Genomic DNA, 15,770 nt, shown 5'->3' with positions numbered 1-15,770 from the left:
TAACTAACCTCACATTATTAAAACTTAAAACTTGAGGATCAAGTGGGGGGGGCAAACGAATGGCAATATCTGTAAATAAAACCAAAACACGAGGGCTTTATTTAACAAAGCTATCTTTACCTTAGCTTCAAAACTGAGCTCGTTCTTCATCATTTCCTGAAAATTAGAGAAACACAGTTTAAAGAGAACCAACAACAACAACAACAAAAAAGCAATACTGTCTCTTTGAGATCACAGAAACCCTAATTTTTATTAAGAAACCCTAATCTCTCAATCTCCAGATTCTGTATGTAAATGCATCTGAAGAATTCAACTGTAGCAGAACGGCGGTACATCGGAAAAGAAACCGCCGGTTGTTTATCATCTACTTCCTCCGATTTGGATCCCAAACCTAAGATTAAACATCATCATCATCGTCCTCTTCAAGTACCTGAGATTCTCACCCCTGACATTGGTGGGTTCAACAATCAAGTTCAACAAGCTCAGAGTCGTCATCATCTGACGGTTGAAATCCCAGATTCGTCTTCTCGGAATCTTACTTCTAAGAGACCTGTGGTGGTTCGATCTTCTAATCCGTTCAACGTTGACGATTTCAGAAGACAACGCGGAAGCTTTGGTTCGATTTCGTCTTATTGTCCGTCGTATCTTTTGTCATGGTTCTCTTCATCTCTTCCATCGATCCCATCAGCGACTAATCAGAAGCTTCTCCGTCATGTTCTTAGAGTCCGTTTGATATGTTTCCATCTTCGTTTCTTACTTCTTCTCTCTGTGCCTCCTCTTTACATCTTCTTCTTGTTGATTAGTTTCAGATTCTTCCTTCTTTTCGTCTTTTCGATTATCGCTTTCTCTTTCGTCCTCTCGATCTCTCTCAAGTTCGCTCTTCCTCACTTACCTTCGATTCGTTTGATTATCGCTCGGTTGCTGTCTCTCAAGCTTACCCCTACCAGATCCTCGTCTACATCTCAGGAGAGTACTAAACATGTTGTTTGGTCAATTGGGTCGAAGCCTGTGACTGAGAAGAAGACTAACTCTGGCTCGTGGGTTCAGAAGTACAGCTCTGGTGATGTTTACGAGGGAGAGTTTCATAAGGGGAAGTGTTCAGGGAGTGGTGTTTATTACTATTCTATGAAGGGTAAATATGAAGGGGATTGGATTGATGGGAAGTATGATGGATATGGAGTAGAAACTTGGGCTAAAGGAAGTAGGTACAGAGGTCAATACAGGCAAGGGATGAGACATGGAACTGGAATCTATAGGTTTTATACAGGGGATGTGTATGCTGGTGAGTGGTCTAATGGACAGAGCCATGGCTGTGGTGTGTATACCTCTGAGGATGGTAGTCGTTTTGTTGGAGAGTTTAAATGGGGTGTCAAACATGGCCTTGGTCATTATCATTTCAGGTGAGATATTCTTCAGTTTTTAACTTTTGCAGAAATGGTTTAGCTTAGGGTTAACTTTTTAGTCCTATGCTATTGACGTTTTAGTGTGACTGGTTTGGAATTGAAGTAAGTGTGGTTTTTGAAAGTTAAGGCTTTACTTCTACTTTTATGATGCTGTGTTTAGGTTCATGTCTATGTTGCTCGTGGGATGTTCTTAAAATTTATGGCTTTCGATCTTGAGTTGTTGATAGATTGGTGTACTGCCTAATACCCTCTACTGTTGGCGTCTCTCACCCTTTTATTTTAAGCTTGATTGTTACTGGCATTAGTAATTGCATGAGATTACCCTTTGAAAGATTCTGGCTTTCAGTTCATTTTGCATCTCAACCAAAAGTTTTTTTGTTGGCTGTCTTCTCTAGCCACGGTTATTCTTATGTTTCAGACAATTATAAGTCTAGGGGGAATCAAGGCTCAAGCTTATTTGTTGCTGACTTGAGCTTGGATATATACAATTGCATTCATCACTGTCTTCTGTTATTAAGTGATATACCTATCTGACTTGAAGCCACTTCTCTCTCTTGCAGAAATGGTGATACATATGCTGGGGAGTATTTTGCAGACAGGATGCATGGTTTTGGAGTGTATCAATTTGGAAACGGGCATCGGTATGAAGGAGCTTGGCATGAGGGGAGAAGGCAAGGGCTTGGTATGTACACGTTCAGAAATGGTGAGACACAGGCAGGCCACTGGGAAGACGGAGTTCTCAGCTGTCCTACCGAGCAGACCACTCGTCCTGATTCATCGTTTTCCATCAGTCATTCCAAGGTTCTCGACACTGTCCAGGTATCTTATAATCTATCTTACTCCTGCTCAAATTTATTAAGTTACGTACTATAATTTTTGTTCATCTCCTGAAAGAGATTACATTTGTAAGCAAATTGAACATAAACACCCACATGAGATTTGATCCTTCTCCCTCTCTCTCTTTGATCAACAGCAAGCAAGGAAAGCAGCCGATAAAGCACGTGAAGTTGTGAAAGTTGAAGAGAGAGTGAACAGAGCAGTGATGGTCGCAAACCGAGCAGCAAACGCTGCTAGAGTTGCTGCGACGAAGGCTGTCCAAACCCAAACATTTCATTGTAGTAGTGGGGACGATCCCTTGTGAGTTCCTGTGGCAAAGATTTTGACATAATCGCAGTCATGACTCATGACCATACCTCGAACTTCTTCGCAAGACACAAGAGTGAAAGAGAGACGTCTAGAGAACACAGTCAAAATTCGCAATCTCCGTGGAGATTTTCTTGAAGGTGAACCACTTGGAACCAATGTCAAGATCTCATAAGTAATAAGTAAGAGATCTGGCTATGGAGCAAGTAATACAGGTTTACTTTTTCTTTTCCTCCACTTGTTTTATGAGCAGGCTGGCTTTGAAGTTTAAACTGTACATAGGTTGTTGAAGAGTAAGCAATGTTGTCTGTTAACAAAAAATCTTTGTAACAAGCGTAACCCATGTAAGAGAGAAGCAACAAAACATTGTCTTACTTTTACAACGTGTGAAAATAACACCTCGTTTTACTAGATTTCGTTAGATACAATTACAAGATGTCAAGATGACATGAGAATTCCAGATACAAATCAACTTGACAAAACCCAAAACCCAACAAGAGAAGATTAAAGATATCTGGTGTATGACTAGGTTCAAGTACAACAAAAACGGTCATACATATTAACGTTCGGGGGTGGTTATATATAAGATATGGAATTAGAAATCTGAATCTGCGTACTATATCCACACTATAAAAACCTAAACTGTAAAAATTATAGAAGATGGAGCAGAACCACTTAGTTGATACAACATTGCGTCAATTTCATCTCCATCCTTAAGCTCCAGCTCATCCGGTGTATGATACTCTCGAATCCTAGAACCATCCAATAGAAAGCGAAACGTGTTCCACTCGACGCCTCTCATTTCGGTGTAATGTTCCATCAACCTAAGCAACTTAGCGTTCCTTCTCACCTTAAACACTCGAACCCTATCCTCGTCCTGACCCTTGACGTTTAGAGTAACATGGGTAGACGACTCCGAGGCAACTTTAGGCTTTTCCCTTTCTTTTTTCACCTTACTTGTTTCATAAACTCTGCTCAGATCATAAGGAGCGATCTTTGGACGATTTGTCTTAGATCGCACCTTCGATTGCAGGGTTGAAGTGTTGTCGCCGACTTGGCTACCTTCTTCGGACATTTTTTTTTGGCTCAGAACAGTATTACGACAGAATGTCAAAAGAAAAGAGTTAAATGGGCTGGGCTCAAATATTAGCGTAGGCTGGGCTCAAATATTAGCGTAGGCCCACCAAGTGATTCTCTCCCGCTCTTACTCTTTTTTAATCCTCGTTGATCGGAAAATTGAATTCCCCCAAACATAAAAGAAAAAATGCAGAAATCGTTCTCGTTGATCCAAACGGTTGCAATCTCCGGCGTATTCTCCGCCGTCTCATGCTGGTGAGTAATTCAATTTTCATCTCTCTCACTAGCTCCTCCTCTTAATTTCTCGATTCTTCTCTCTCTCTTCATGTCTTCACTTTTAGGGTTTATACAGTCTTCTTTTTATTCGCTTTCCAGGTATGGATTCATGTTTGGTAGAGAGTCCGCGAGAAAAGAGCTCGGCGGTTTAATCGAAGAGCTCCGTCGTGGAAGTTCCAATTCTGATTCTACTCCACCACATTCCTGAGTTAGACATTCCGATTTCCCAGGCGATTTCGTTATCTGTGTTGCTAAGTTAGTTTCCGATTTCGATTCATTTTCCTGTGAAATTTCCAGAATGTTCATGATTATTGTATAAACGATGTGTTCATGAGTTAATTTAAGTATGAAAGATTACAACAACATTGTTTGAAGGAGTGATGCATATTGATTGAGATAAGATTATAGGAGAAAAAAATGCAAATATTATTTGAGATAAGAGATTGAAGATGGACAAGGAAAACTCAATAGGATACACAGTTCTAACTGCAATCTAAGGGTACATTATCTTGATTTTGGCTTCTCTTTGCTCTGACTCTAACCCAGAATTGTGCAAATCTATAGCTTTAACACTCTACTGGATTGATCTTTTCTTTTTCTTTGGTCACTCTCATCTCTCTATTTATTTATTTTAGCAGATTTAGGAATACAAATACAACAATAGACCACACTATATGTACCTATGTGGGGAATTACACTAGAGCAGCCTCCTCGACATTCTCAGCGATCCTGCCTTTGACAAATCCAACATAAAGGTCACTTCCAGTTGTGTCTTCTTCTGAGAGTCTCCTCCCATGGCCACCTTCCTTCATGTTCTTAACAAACTCCACTAACTGCTGCCAATTTTGACCCTCAAATAACCGCTTGTTCATTCTTAGGTATGTAAATGCGGTTAACCCGTTTCCGGAATCTGACCTATTTGTTGCTACCACTTGTCCGAACGCGCTCGAGTCATATCGTTCTAGCGCGTTCTCCCCTGCTAGGTCCGTTCCAGCCTGCCTTGTTGCGTTCTGTACTTGCTTTACCAGACCTTCTGGTGAGCAGTTTGCGTGTTCTGGTTGTTCTCCATCTTTCATCTCCATACAGGTGAAGTTGAGCACGACCCCATGTTTGTTGAACATCTTAGCTATTGGTAGATACCCGTCATGGTTCCTTGTGTTGTAGTATCCAGCGGTTAGCTCAGCTGCGTGTGACCTGGTGTTGTAGTGCCAGTGAATTCCTGCTACCTTTCCTGATAGCTTTGCTCCGGATCCTTGAAAGATTCCTTTTGCTGAAGATAGGAGTTGGTCTCCGTGTTCTAGTAGCTTCCCAGAGTACCATTCCATGAAAAACTTTCCATACTCGCTGTTCCATGTTCCGTCTCTGCGGAAAAATTCAGTCTCTTCTGGGAGATTCTTGTACTCGCCGGCATCATGAGGTCCACTTGTTCCCCAGTTAGTTTTCCCGATTGATTCAGCATATGCTTGAAGTGACGATTTCATATACTGCAATAGAGAAGTATCATTTGTTAGAAGAAGTGTATGGAGTATAAGATTATATGGTATGCATAAGTATACATTATCTTCTTCTCTGGTATTTGTCTAATCTCTTAACTAATGTTCTTGTGAATATAAGGCTTTTTTTTCCTGCTGGTTTATATTACCTTATCATAGCACTGGAACTCTCCAATTCCGGGAAATCTCCATGTCCCATTGCTCTCAGGGTATGATGGGTATCTCAATTCTCCACAAGGTCCCATTCCCACTTGAATTTCCTGCAATACATGACAAATGATGATACAGTTAGCTAAGGTCACTGTATGAATTGCTCATGATACAGTTAGTAGTCTAGATTTCTGCTTACCGCAATAACTCCTCCAATGTAATTATCGAATCTGTCACGGAAGCTCCTCATGAAATCTGAGTAGACCTGGATAGGTGTTCTTCCTCTAAGGACAGGCACAGAATCACATCCCAAGGAGATATACTCAGGGTTCCTTCTACCAGATTTGTCTGTGTAGACAAGATCAGGGTTCTTGCTGACTTCTTCAAGTACCCACGGGGGCAAGGGGATACTAGATTTTAAGAGAGAGCAAACAATATAGAGGATTAGCTAAGCTAGAAATGAGAGACAGAGATCTAATTGGATTGGAAACTAAAGTTGCTTCATTACCTGCAAGAGTCTCCGACGTTTCCTCCACATTGATGGAAAGACATAACGACCTGGAGTTTGAGACCGTGCCTTTGAACCATTTGAATCAGCTCCGCATAGCCATCCCAGTTATACTTCATAGGTCCATCTTTCTCCACCAATCCCCACCAAGCATCCACCATTACACCTTCCACACCAGCTCCTTTAAGAGCCATCAAACTGGCGTTCATGGCTCTTGGTTTGTTCAAATGTCCTGACATTGTTACCGTGTCAAGCGGTAACATGACAAACACAGGAACACTAGAGTCGCTCTTGGGGTGTGGGTATGAGAGAACATGAAGCTTCTCAAATCTCTCAGTGGTTTCATTTTCTGGCGAGTAGGTCTTCTCATGAGTGAACTTCATTTCCTTCACCGAGTTCTTTGCTTGGAACTGATATGTTGGCGGCCTCATCTTCGCAAAGGTCATGTTGTTAGAGGAACTTTCTTGGTTTCTGGAACTCTTGGCGTCTTTACGTTTGATAAGAGAACTTGGGGAATTCAGTGTCAACTCCATAGCTTTCTCTTTTCTTTCTTCTGTTGAGAGATGAAGATAGAGAGAAAGAGTTGTTGGTGTTTGAGAGAAGAAGATGCTGTTTGTGTGTTTGATAGAAGATGCTGTTTGTGTGTTTACATTTATAAAGAATATTGATTGGCTGTGATTTGGGGACAAACTTTCAAAAAGTGGAGAGAAAATATCACAAAAGGTTGCTTACTTTAGTTTTTTTTTGTTTTGTTTTTCACTTATCACACGGTTCTTACACCTATCAGAGTGAAAAAGTGTAAATGTCACTTCCGTTACAAATGTAGAGATTTTAGTTTTAGTCAAGTTTTTAATCGTTGGTAGTCCAGCAGTTTTAATTAAAGATAATTCCTTGAGAATAATATTTGCATTATGTAGATAAGCTATAGGTTTTCCTACTCACCTTTGGCTTTGAACACATGGTTCGTGTGGTTGAAAATTCCTAAGGTCTCTTGATTTTAATTTTGAATAAGAAGATAAGTTGCAATGAATTTTTTTTAGCATGAAATTTCTTGTGGTGGCTATTAACTTTGCTTTATTTCTCCTTGTTGGACTTTCCTGTAAGGTTTATGTTTTCCAACTAAGCAGCAGATAGATCCATTGACCCATAGACTTCTAATAAAAGCTAATATTTATTTAAAATTTCTTCTCATGGCCTTTGATTTTTTTTTTCCCTATCATACCCATTGATATGTTTTTCTGATTTATCTTGCCTGGTTATGTTATTCTGCCAAATTGTATGTAGAGTTTAGATTTCTTGTCAAATTTTCCTTTGAAGTGCCTAGCTGCATTCTGTTTATATCTTCAAGGGTTAATTAAATAAATACCACAATTCTAAAAGTTATTTAAGAGAATAGTACAACAATTTTTTTTAATAGGAGAATACCATGGGACCCACGTTTTTTGGGAGTAAAAAGACAAAATCACCCTTTTCTTATTTTATTGTAATGTAGAAATGAAAGATTACGTGAAATTTTTTAAAATAGCATGTAATATTTATATTTTATATCTCATTTATGAACCCAAACTGACATATAATTCGGTTCTAATTGTAAAATCTAAACCCTAACCATCTCATTTGTGAATCCAAACCGATATATAATTTCGTTCTAATTGTAAAATTTAAACTCTAACCATTTTATTTGTGAACCCAAACCGACATATAATTTCGTTCTAATTGTAAAATCTAAACCCTAACCATCTTATTTGTGAACCCAAACCGACATATAATTTCGTTCTAATTGTAAAATCTAAACCTTAACAATCTCATTTGTGAACCCAAACCGACATATAATTTCGTTTTAATTGTAAACTTTAAACCCTAACTATTTCATTTGTGAACCCAAACTGATATATAATTTCGTTCAAAAAACAAAAATAACATGATATTTAAACAAATAACATGTAATATATGTAATGGGTATAAAAGTAATTGTATATGAAGAGAGAATAGATTGTGGGTCCCATGGTAGTTTGTTAAATATTTTCCATTTTTATGGTATGTAGTGCATATACTCTATCTTCAATATGTTGTTATACCGGGACAACAAGACTTTCATGTATTAAGAGACCTTGTTGATTTGTGTTCAATCTGCTCCACTGAAATTGACACTATGTTACTTTAGTTCATTTGTCAAAAGTTGACCAGTAGTGTATGGAATGCTTAATACTTAAGGCTTTGATCTTGTTTATTACACATGTGAGTTTCAAGTGTTTGTTTGTTTTATTGGAGATGCTTTTGATGCATTAGAGAATCCTTGTCGACTGCAAATGTTATTAGAGAATCTCTCTCTCTCTCTCTCTCTTTTTCTTGATGACTCATTGAAAGTGACAGTTTGGTGGTCTTTATTCAGGTGACGAAGATTGCGGGTTTTGGCTATTTCCTCATCAAGGAGTTTAGTTTTCTCTCGTTTCTAATTCCCACCATTAATATTTTGAATGGTAGGAATTGATCCTTATCACCTTTGGCACCTTCTCATTTTGGCTTGTGCTTTTTTATTCAGAAGGCGGGGACGACACTGGACATTGACTCAAACAGGTACGCTCTACGAATCCTAGTTGGTATGTTTTTTGAAGTTATAAACAAGTTTTGTTTTGTATAAAGTCTTCAACTTCCTCATTCACAATCATTAATCCTTAATGTTGATTCAAATACTATTGTATTGTCTTGCTAATTATATATGATACATATGCTTGTGTTTTTCTGGTTTTGCTCTGTTAACAATGATATATGCATGTTGTGACATTTGCGGTCAAGAATTTGAAACAGACACAGGCTTTGTTGTGAGTATATGTCTCTAAACTCTAAGGTGTAAGAAAATCATGATTGTGACGAGTGGAAGAATGGGTGGATGTTGATATTGGCTTTTGAGGTAAGAATCTCATAGTCATTTTCGTAGATCTTTTTAAGGTGAAGAAGTTAATACTTTTTCTTGATTATCTCTGTCCATGGAAAGACTTGAGCATTATTATGGACCGATGATGTAAAAAGTACAAAGCTTGTGGACCTGTTTTCACACAGGCATCAGCAAAATTCCAAAATTTGTGGTGTGGTGTGGTTGGTCCCTTAACGTTGAATGTTTCTATTTTTAAATGCGTTGCTATCTTTTCTCCACGTAACCTACTTGATTACCCACCCAACCTCTTTTCTTTCTCTCTTTTTTACCCACCTCACTTCTTTTGGTCGACATCTTATTTAGGCTTCTGAATTTTCTGTCTTTAACTTTCTCCATAGTAAGGAATATTCTATGATTGGGGTGAGAAATTGTGTGATCTCATGATGTCTTGTTTAGATTTGAAATAATGGTATCAGTGGTGAGCATTCTTGGTTGAGATGTGTAAACTTGATTGGGCTGAGTGAATGTTTCTATAAGCAAAGGTCAAGCTGTTTTTTTTGGTTTCATGGTTAGCTCAATGGTCACTGAGTATCATCGTCTAGACTTAAGTTGAAGTTGTAAAACTAAAAAATTCAGAACATTGAGCTTTGGCTTGTCATTGTCGCCAAGATATTTTTCTGCCTTGTGATGTGATATAAGTGAAACATTCACATAAAATATAAGCTAACGAGTTTATCTTTTAGCAAAACCAAATAAATAATATCTCTTCAAAATAGAAATTATTGGAAGATATTTTCTCTCACATTTCCTCTTTTGTTGTATAATTTTCAGAAAGTACAAGACATGGTTTCCCATAAATATCCAAGGAAATATCACAAGAAGATATTTCAAGTCGACACATGCAGACAGCAAGATGTGACAACAACAACAATAATAATAATTCAAATACACAGTATTAGGCAGATATTTTGTTCAGAGACATCAAGAGAGGTTTCAAGATTCTGCAATGGGGAAAGCTGAACCAATACGGTTGTTGCCAAGTCGGTAACATTTGACATTGACATTGTATGGACCCAACTGAATGTGGTTTTCTTCTCTGCCCATGAAGAAACACATTGTGTATAGAGCCAACTCGAACTCTGGACTTACTCCTACTAGCGTACTTGAGACTGATTTTAGAACACCGTTCCACTCGAATTGGATTGTTAGCAGCTGAGTCTCTGAATCAGGCTGCATATGAATCAAAAGTATGAGCTCTCGGTTAGTCACCTGTTCTGAAGTACTTATATATTTGGAGGACATATGTGTAGCGTTGGACGAAGCTTATGGTACTTACAATTTCACCGCGACGTCGGGGAAATATATAGCCTTGATAATCTACAGTTCCTTTGGCTTCCTCCAAGTAAAACTACAATAAAAGAGAGCTCCAGTTTAATCTTTTGTAAGTTTTAATGTTTAGATTCGGCGGTCTCCAGAGGTTTGGATTCATTACCTGAAGCCAGTTATGGAATCCGGAGACCTGTTCTCCACCAGATTGTTTGATCTCCCCAACAAAGACATGCTCAAACGCAGAAGACGAGCCAGAGGTACCTCCACGGCCATAGAGATCGAACCAGAGACTTGTCAACATTCTCTTGAACTCTTGGTAGCTTCCAGGAGCAACGTCCTTGATCACAAGGTACTTGTGAAGGTACTTGATCACAGCGGTTCTGCTAATTTCTTCAACGAAAGCTGCTTGCTCTTGCCTCTCTTCTTCTGTGACTACTTCTTTGTAACCTTCATTTGGGTTATAGTTGTCAAGCAACGAACAGAATCTGGCGAAAGTCGGTTTTCTAAAGACTTCATCGCTCACCCAAGAGAAGAGTAATCCTTCAGCCATATCGGCTCTCTCATGAACCCTTTTCCCATCACCACAGTCAATTTGATAATCGTTTCCAGGAGCAAGGCGATTTGAATCGAGCTCCCAGAGTTTGTTGCAAGCTTCTGAGAGACCTGAGAGCTCCAGTTGAGAGGGTTCTAGGTTTCCATGAGTTTCAACATCGTCTGAGTAGTGTTGTTCACTCGCTGGGAGTTTGTAGTCTTGCCATTGCTCCTTCTGGACCTGCGGAGAGAGAGAGAGAGAGAGAGAGATAACACATATCAAATCACTGGACGAATGGTTAAAACTCAGAGATTAGGAGTACTCCATCTCGATTTCATAATTTCAAACCTTATGCGACTGCCTTGCAGGTTTCTTTTTCCCTACAGTTTCCCAACCGTCATTGTCCTCTTGCTGGCTCTCCTGTACTTGGAATCAAATGCAAACGTTAGATCCTTAACATGCTAAAACTGACATTAGGTTGATTCGTCTTTTCAAGATCATCTACTGTAAAGGGTAAATGAAGTTAAATCTCACCGAGAAGTCTTGCTGCTGGGTGACTTTAGCCGCATAGGTATTCTCTTCCTGTTCCTCCTGCGTGGGGAAATCAAAATGCCGAATATTAAAAGGCTTGTTTTGGAGATCAGTAACAACTATCATTTTCACAAGATTATCTATTTAGTAGAATTGAATACAGTGATTCAATTGTCACTGGTTCAGTGGTTCCATTGTTGGTACACAAAGATTAGCTAAGTAGTATTGTCACTGAAACTCAAATGCGTTACTTAAAAAAATGTTGAAATGTATTGATGATCACAAACCTTACGTGGATGCCTTGTGGGAATCCTTTCTCCCGTATTCTCCCATTGATTTTCCTACGCCCCAGAAACGAAAACGCGACATTGGTGATCTTGAAACAGTTAAGAGTGCTATTTTTTCATCAGAGACAATCTAACAGTAGTAATGCAGAGTAGACTAAAATATGCGACATTTCAGTAGTGCCAATGATGTCACTTGGATTGAACTGACTATGAGCTTCTACAGTTCTACGAATGGTGTGTTTGTAGCTAAATCTATTGAAATTCCGAGATTCTTCCTGATTCGCAAATTTGAATATTGGATTACTTACCTCTACATTCTGGCGTCGACCTTGCGAAGGATGAGACGATCCTCCTCCGCGATTCTGATCCTCCTCCTCACCGGAAACAACCTGCCAGATCCAGAAAAGAATAAAAGAAGATGAATCGTTCATTAGATTAAAAAAAAGAAAAAAAGAAAAAAAAAAGTGGAGATGAAGTACGAACATCAGCCCAAGAAGATCTGGATCTCTCGTCCCTAGAGTTGTCTTCATCATCACGACCGCGACGTTCGTTTCCTCCGATAGCCACGTCGACCAAACCTCTGATCAGTCCGTCCATTGTCTCTCTCTCTCAAAAAAAAAAGCTCTCACACGGAAAGGAGATAATTGTTTTACTTTGTGATTAAAAAGAGTGTGTGAGAGAGAGAAAGTTGTGATCCAGACAGACAGACAGAATTGGTTAGTTGGAATATTTACTTCCTTTTTTATAATTTCAGCACCATACGCGCCTCTTTCAATGATTTTCTGCCATTTGTAATGGACAAAGCGCGTGCGTGACTTTTATTATAAAGACAGTGCAGGTCATTTGTAACGGGAAAAAAGCTTAAAAATACCTCATCTATTTTTTATTTGGAAGTTTAATACCTCATTTTTTTTGGTTGGAAGAAAAATACCTCATTTAATTAAAACGTGTGATTTAATACTCAAACTAATAAATTTTGTTAGTTTCATACTTACGATTTTTTGACAAAAATAAAATTCCGTTTTTACCCTTACTATAGCAATTAATAATTAATTTTAAATGACATGGTATTAATTTATAATTTTATTTGAATTAAAATTAATAAAAAGAAATATTAAATAAACTTAATTTTAATTCAAATAAACCTATAAATTAAGAAAAATTCTTGGGTTTATAAAAGTGTGATTAGGGTTTAGATTTTACAATTAAACGAAATTATATGTCGGTTTGGGTTTACAAAATAGTGGTTAGGGTTTAGATTTTATAATTAAACAAAATTATATGCCGGTTTGGGTATACAAATAGTGGTTAGGGTTTAGATTTTACAATCAAACAAATTTATATGTCGGTTTGGGTTTATAAAAGAGGGGTTAGGGTTTAGATTTTAAAATTAAAAACAAATTATATGTCAGTTTGGATTTATAAAAAAGGGGTTAGGGTTTAGATTTTACAATTAAACAAAATTGTATTTCAATTTGGGTTTATAAAAAATGATTAGGGTTTAAATTACATAATTAAACAAAATTATATGTCGGTTTGGATTTATAAAAAAGTAATTTAGATTTACATATTATAATTAAAAACTATAATATAATGTTTAGAATTAATAACTTTAAAATTGAATGATGTACAGATCTTTAATTAATAATTTTTTTCCTAAATTAAGTGGGGGTGAATCCAAGAATTGTCCATAAATTAATACCAAGTCATTTAAAATTAATTATTAATTAATATAGTAAGGGTAAAAATGGAATTTTATTTTTGTCAAAAAATCGTAAGTATGAAAACTAACAAAATTTATTAGTTTGAATATTAAATCACACGTTTTAATTAAATGAAGTATTTTTCTTCCAACAAAAAAAGAGGAGGTATTAAACTTCCAAATAAAAAATAGATGAGGTATTTTTAAGTTTTTTTCCCCATTTGTAACTGTTGTTCACTCCTGCTGGAAAATGGTTGTTTCGTTAATTTTTAGCAAAGGCTTAATAGTAGTCTTGGGCATTCGGATATCGGGTTCGGGTTCGGGTAAAACCCGATCGGATTCGGGTTATCGGGTATATGAGTATAGAACCTAATAGAGTAAACCTAAAAAATTGGTTTCGGTTCGGGTCGGGTCTTCTCGGGTTCGGATCGGTTCGGATATGAATTCTAATATCTGGAAAAAACCCGAAAAAATCGGTTCCATATAGGTTCAGGTTATGGCTACCCGAATACACTAATTTGCTACCCGAATAAACTAATTTTCTACCCAAAAACCAAAAATTTGCCCTTATACCCGAAAGACTACTAAAACGTCTTAAGACTCTTAACCAGTACAAGCACCTATTTCTGCAAATTTGACACAATACTCAATAGATAATATCATAATAGAATTCATCCATGAAATCCAACATTCCAAGTCATACAAATGAGAGAAACAGTACTAGATAGTAGAAACTAAAGAAGAGTTTTCAAGTTCTTGCCAAAACAACAAATCCAAGTCTAATGACTCATGAGTCATGACATTAAAACAAATAAGTAGTAGGAAAATGGAAAACAAAACACAATGATGGCTTGGTTTTGCTCTCCTCCTGGACCTAATACAATAAAAAACACAGAACAATATCAATCCATTGGTAAACTATACACTCAACCGTAAGAGACTAAGAGAACAATATATGGCCGAGCGTATAATTCTATGAGAATTACCTCAATAGCTCACTCCCTCAATCAGTCACTCTACTGATCTTTCAGTCTTTGATCTTAAACGTTGAAATCAGGTTCAAACTCTGTAGAAAATCGAAGACATAATGTTAGAAATCAATCAAACATGAAACATTATTAAGAGATTAAAACTGAACTAAAAGAAAAAAAGTACCTCTCATAAGATCATCTTGCAACTCAATCTCAGAAAGAAGTTATTGAATGGTTGAGACTCCTTTGTCATTGATATAAATCTCACATTTTAGCCACTGTTCAGTACATATCAACACTTCGATCATATAATGTGTCAAACAACTTCTGCTTGGAACCAAAACTCTAGCACTTGTACTAAAAGCAGATTCCGATGCTACGGAAGACACTTGCATTGCAAGTATATCCTTAGCTATCAATGATAGAACTGGATACTTTCCACTGTTGACCCTCCTTCATGATAACAAATCATACTCTGAACCTTTTAGAATATTTGAAATCTCCACATCCTCTTTCAAATACATATCCAACTCATTATAAGAAGTATGAATCCCCGTTTCTTTCACCATATCATCAAAGATCTCAGCCATATCTTCATATCCAACAGGAGCTCGTCTTTCATTAATATCAGTATCAAACTGATCTTGAGCCGCATACCATGAGTGAGAAGATGGCCCATCACTACTTTTATTCAACAAACTGGCTCTGGTATACTCATCATACAAATCTTTCAAGATATTCTTCATTGAATCAGACAGATGAGTAGACTCCACACTGCTTTTACCATAAAACCTATCAAAACATAGCTCAACAAACTTCATTTTCTTCTTTGGGTCAAACACACTTGCTACTATCACAAGTCTGTTCATCTCAACCTTATCACCAAATGGATTCCAATACTTCTCCAACTTTTTTAACATGGATGTCGCTTTCTTATGCATGTCATCATCATCTCCTGTTGTGCCTAAAATGGTAATGTTTCTCATAACATAGACTATCTCATTATAGAGTTTATGAGCAGCAACAGTCATAGAAGCTAAAAGAACCAATGTAGACTTATAAAAGATGCCAAGAATTTGAGCAAACCTCTCAGCTGAATCCAAATCCGATTTCAATGCTGGCCCAACTCTTTTATGTCCATCCACTTTCTCCTGAAAGTGGTCATTGTAGGGTTTATCTTCAGCCTCCATCCTCTCAAATGCAACTCTAAATTTTAAAGCTTGTTCTATAATGAGATAGGTAGATTTCCATCTGGTCTTCACATCTAAAGGCAGGCTTCCCCTTCTAAGTTTTCCTGATTCCACACAAAAAATCAAAGGCCTTGAGCCTATTTGATGTAGATCTCGCATATTGTATTCCATTGCAAATAGCCTCCACGCTGCTATTTATATCATGCAATCCTTCCTTTACAACAAGATTCAGTATGTGAGCAGCACATCTCAAATGCAAATATTCACCTTTCAGTATCAATGCATCACTTCCATACTTATCCA

General features: G+C 37.4%; 4 protein-coding genes and 1 pseudogene across 4 annotated transcripts; 2 read left to right on the top strand and 3 right to left on the bottom strand.

The window, feature by feature from the left end:
* Positions 1-11: 11 nt before the first annotated feature.
* Positions 12-2,957, top strand: LOC104731870 (uncharacterized). Its single transcript, XM_010451368.3, has 3 exons — positions 12-1,400; positions 1,964-2,222; positions 2,377-2,957. The coding sequence occupies exons 1-3, from the start codon at positions 295-297 to the stop codon at positions 2,542-2,544; spliced, it is 1,533 nt and encodes a 510-aa protein (XP_010449670.1). The 5' UTR covers positions 12-294; the 3' UTR covers positions 2,545-2,957.
* A 226-nt stretch (positions 2,958-3,183) lies between these two features.
* LOC147930562 (putative small ubiquitin-related modifier 4 pseudogene) lies at positions 3,184-3,621 on the bottom strand (annotated as a pseudogene).
* A 56-nt stretch (positions 3,622-3,677) lies between these two features.
* Positions 3,678-4,262, top strand: LOC104731869 (uncharacterized). The gene is made up of 2 exons (XM_010451367.3): positions 3,678-3,878; positions 3,999-4,262. Exons 1-2 carry the CDS (start codon positions 3,811-3,813, stop codon positions 4,105-4,107), a joined length of 177 nt encoding a protein of 58 aa, XP_010449669.1. The 5' UTR covers positions 3,678-3,810; the 3' UTR covers positions 4,108-4,262.
* Positions 4,263-4,304: 42 nt separating this feature from the next.
* On the bottom strand, positions 4,305-7,017 carry LOC104731868 (beta-amylase 3, chloroplastic-like). Its single transcript, XM_010451366.3, has 4 exons — positions 6,051-7,017; positions 5,742-5,952; positions 5,542-5,652; positions 4,305-5,383 (listed from the first exon to the last, which is right to left on the bottom strand). The coding sequence occupies exons 1-4, from the start codon at positions 6,581-6,583 to the stop codon at positions 4,592-4,594; spliced, it is 1,647 nt and encodes a 548-aa protein (XP_010449668.2). The 5' UTR covers positions 6,584-7,017; the 3' UTR covers positions 4,305-4,591.
* A 2,687-nt stretch (positions 7,018-9,704) lies between these two features.
* On the bottom strand, positions 9,705-12,427 carry LOC104731867 (uncharacterized). The gene is made up of 8 exons (XM_010451365.3): positions 12,088-12,427; positions 11,913-11,993; positions 11,605-11,658; positions 11,321-11,377; positions 11,135-11,206; positions 10,418-11,026; positions 10,262-10,333; positions 9,705-10,155 (listed from the first exon to the last, which is right to left on the bottom strand). Exons 1-8 carry the CDS (start codon positions 12,199-12,201, stop codon positions 9,919-9,921), a joined length of 1,296 nt encoding a protein of 431 aa, XP_010449667.2. The 5' UTR covers positions 12,202-12,427; the 3' UTR covers positions 9,705-9,918.
* Between the last annotated feature and the right edge of the window lie 3,343 nt (positions 12,428-15,770).

Source organism: Camelina sativa, chromosome 12 (genome assembly GCF_030686135.1).
Source record: "Camelina sativa cultivar CO46 ecotype springtype chromosome 12, ASM3068613v1".
Taxonomy (NCBI): domain Eukaryota; kingdom Viridiplantae; phylum Streptophyta; class Magnoliopsida; order Brassicales; family Brassicaceae; genus Camelina; species Camelina sativa.
This window is presented reverse-complemented; position numbering and strand designations above follow the sequence as displayed.

Bases quoted from the DNA above. Each gene is read 5' to 3' on its own strand.
- LOC104731870 (XM_010451368.3), top strand. From the start codon at position 295: ATGCATCTGAAGAATTCAACTGTAGCAGAACGGCGGTACATCGGAAAA. The intron at 1,401-1,963 runs GTGAGATATTCT...TCTCTCTTGCAG, and splicing joins CTTGGTCATTATCATTTCAG to AAATGGTGATACATATGCTG. The intron at 2,223-2,376 runs GTATCTTATAAT...TTTGATCAACAG, and splicing joins AGGTTCTCGACACTGTCCAG to CAAGCAAGGAAAGCAGCCGA.
- LOC104731869 (XM_010451367.3), top strand. From the start codon at position 3,811: ATGCAGAAATCGTTCTCGTTGATCCAAACGGTTGCAATCTCCGGCGTA. The intron at 3,879-3,998 runs GTGAGTAATTCA...TTCGCTTTCCAG, and splicing joins TTCTCCGCCGTCTCATGCTG to GTATGGATTCATGTTTGGTA.
- LOC104731868 (XM_010451366.3), bottom strand. From the start codon at position 6,583: ATGGAGTTGACACTGAATTCCCCAAGTTCTCTTATCAAACGTAAAGAC. The intron at 5,953-6,050 runs GTAATGAAGCAA...CTTAAAATCTAG, and splicing joins AACGTCGGAGACTCTTGCAG to TATCCCCTTGCCCCCGTGGG. The intron at 5,384-5,541 runs GTAATATAAACC...TCTCTATTGCAG, and splicing joins AGTTCCAGTGCTATGATAAG to TATATGAAATCGTCACTTCA.
- LOC104731867 (XM_010451365.3), bottom strand. From the start codon at position 12,201: ATGGACGGACTGATCAGAGGTTTGGTCGACGTGGCTATCGGAGGAAAC. The intron at 11,994-12,087 runs GTTCGTACTTCA...TGGATCTGGCAG, and splicing joins CCAGATCTTCTTGGGCTGAT to GTTGTTTCCGGTGAGGAGGA. The intron at 11,378-11,604 runs GTTTGTGATCAT...TTCCCCACGCAG, and splicing joins CCACAAGGCATCCACGTAAG to GAGGAACAGGAAGAGAATAC.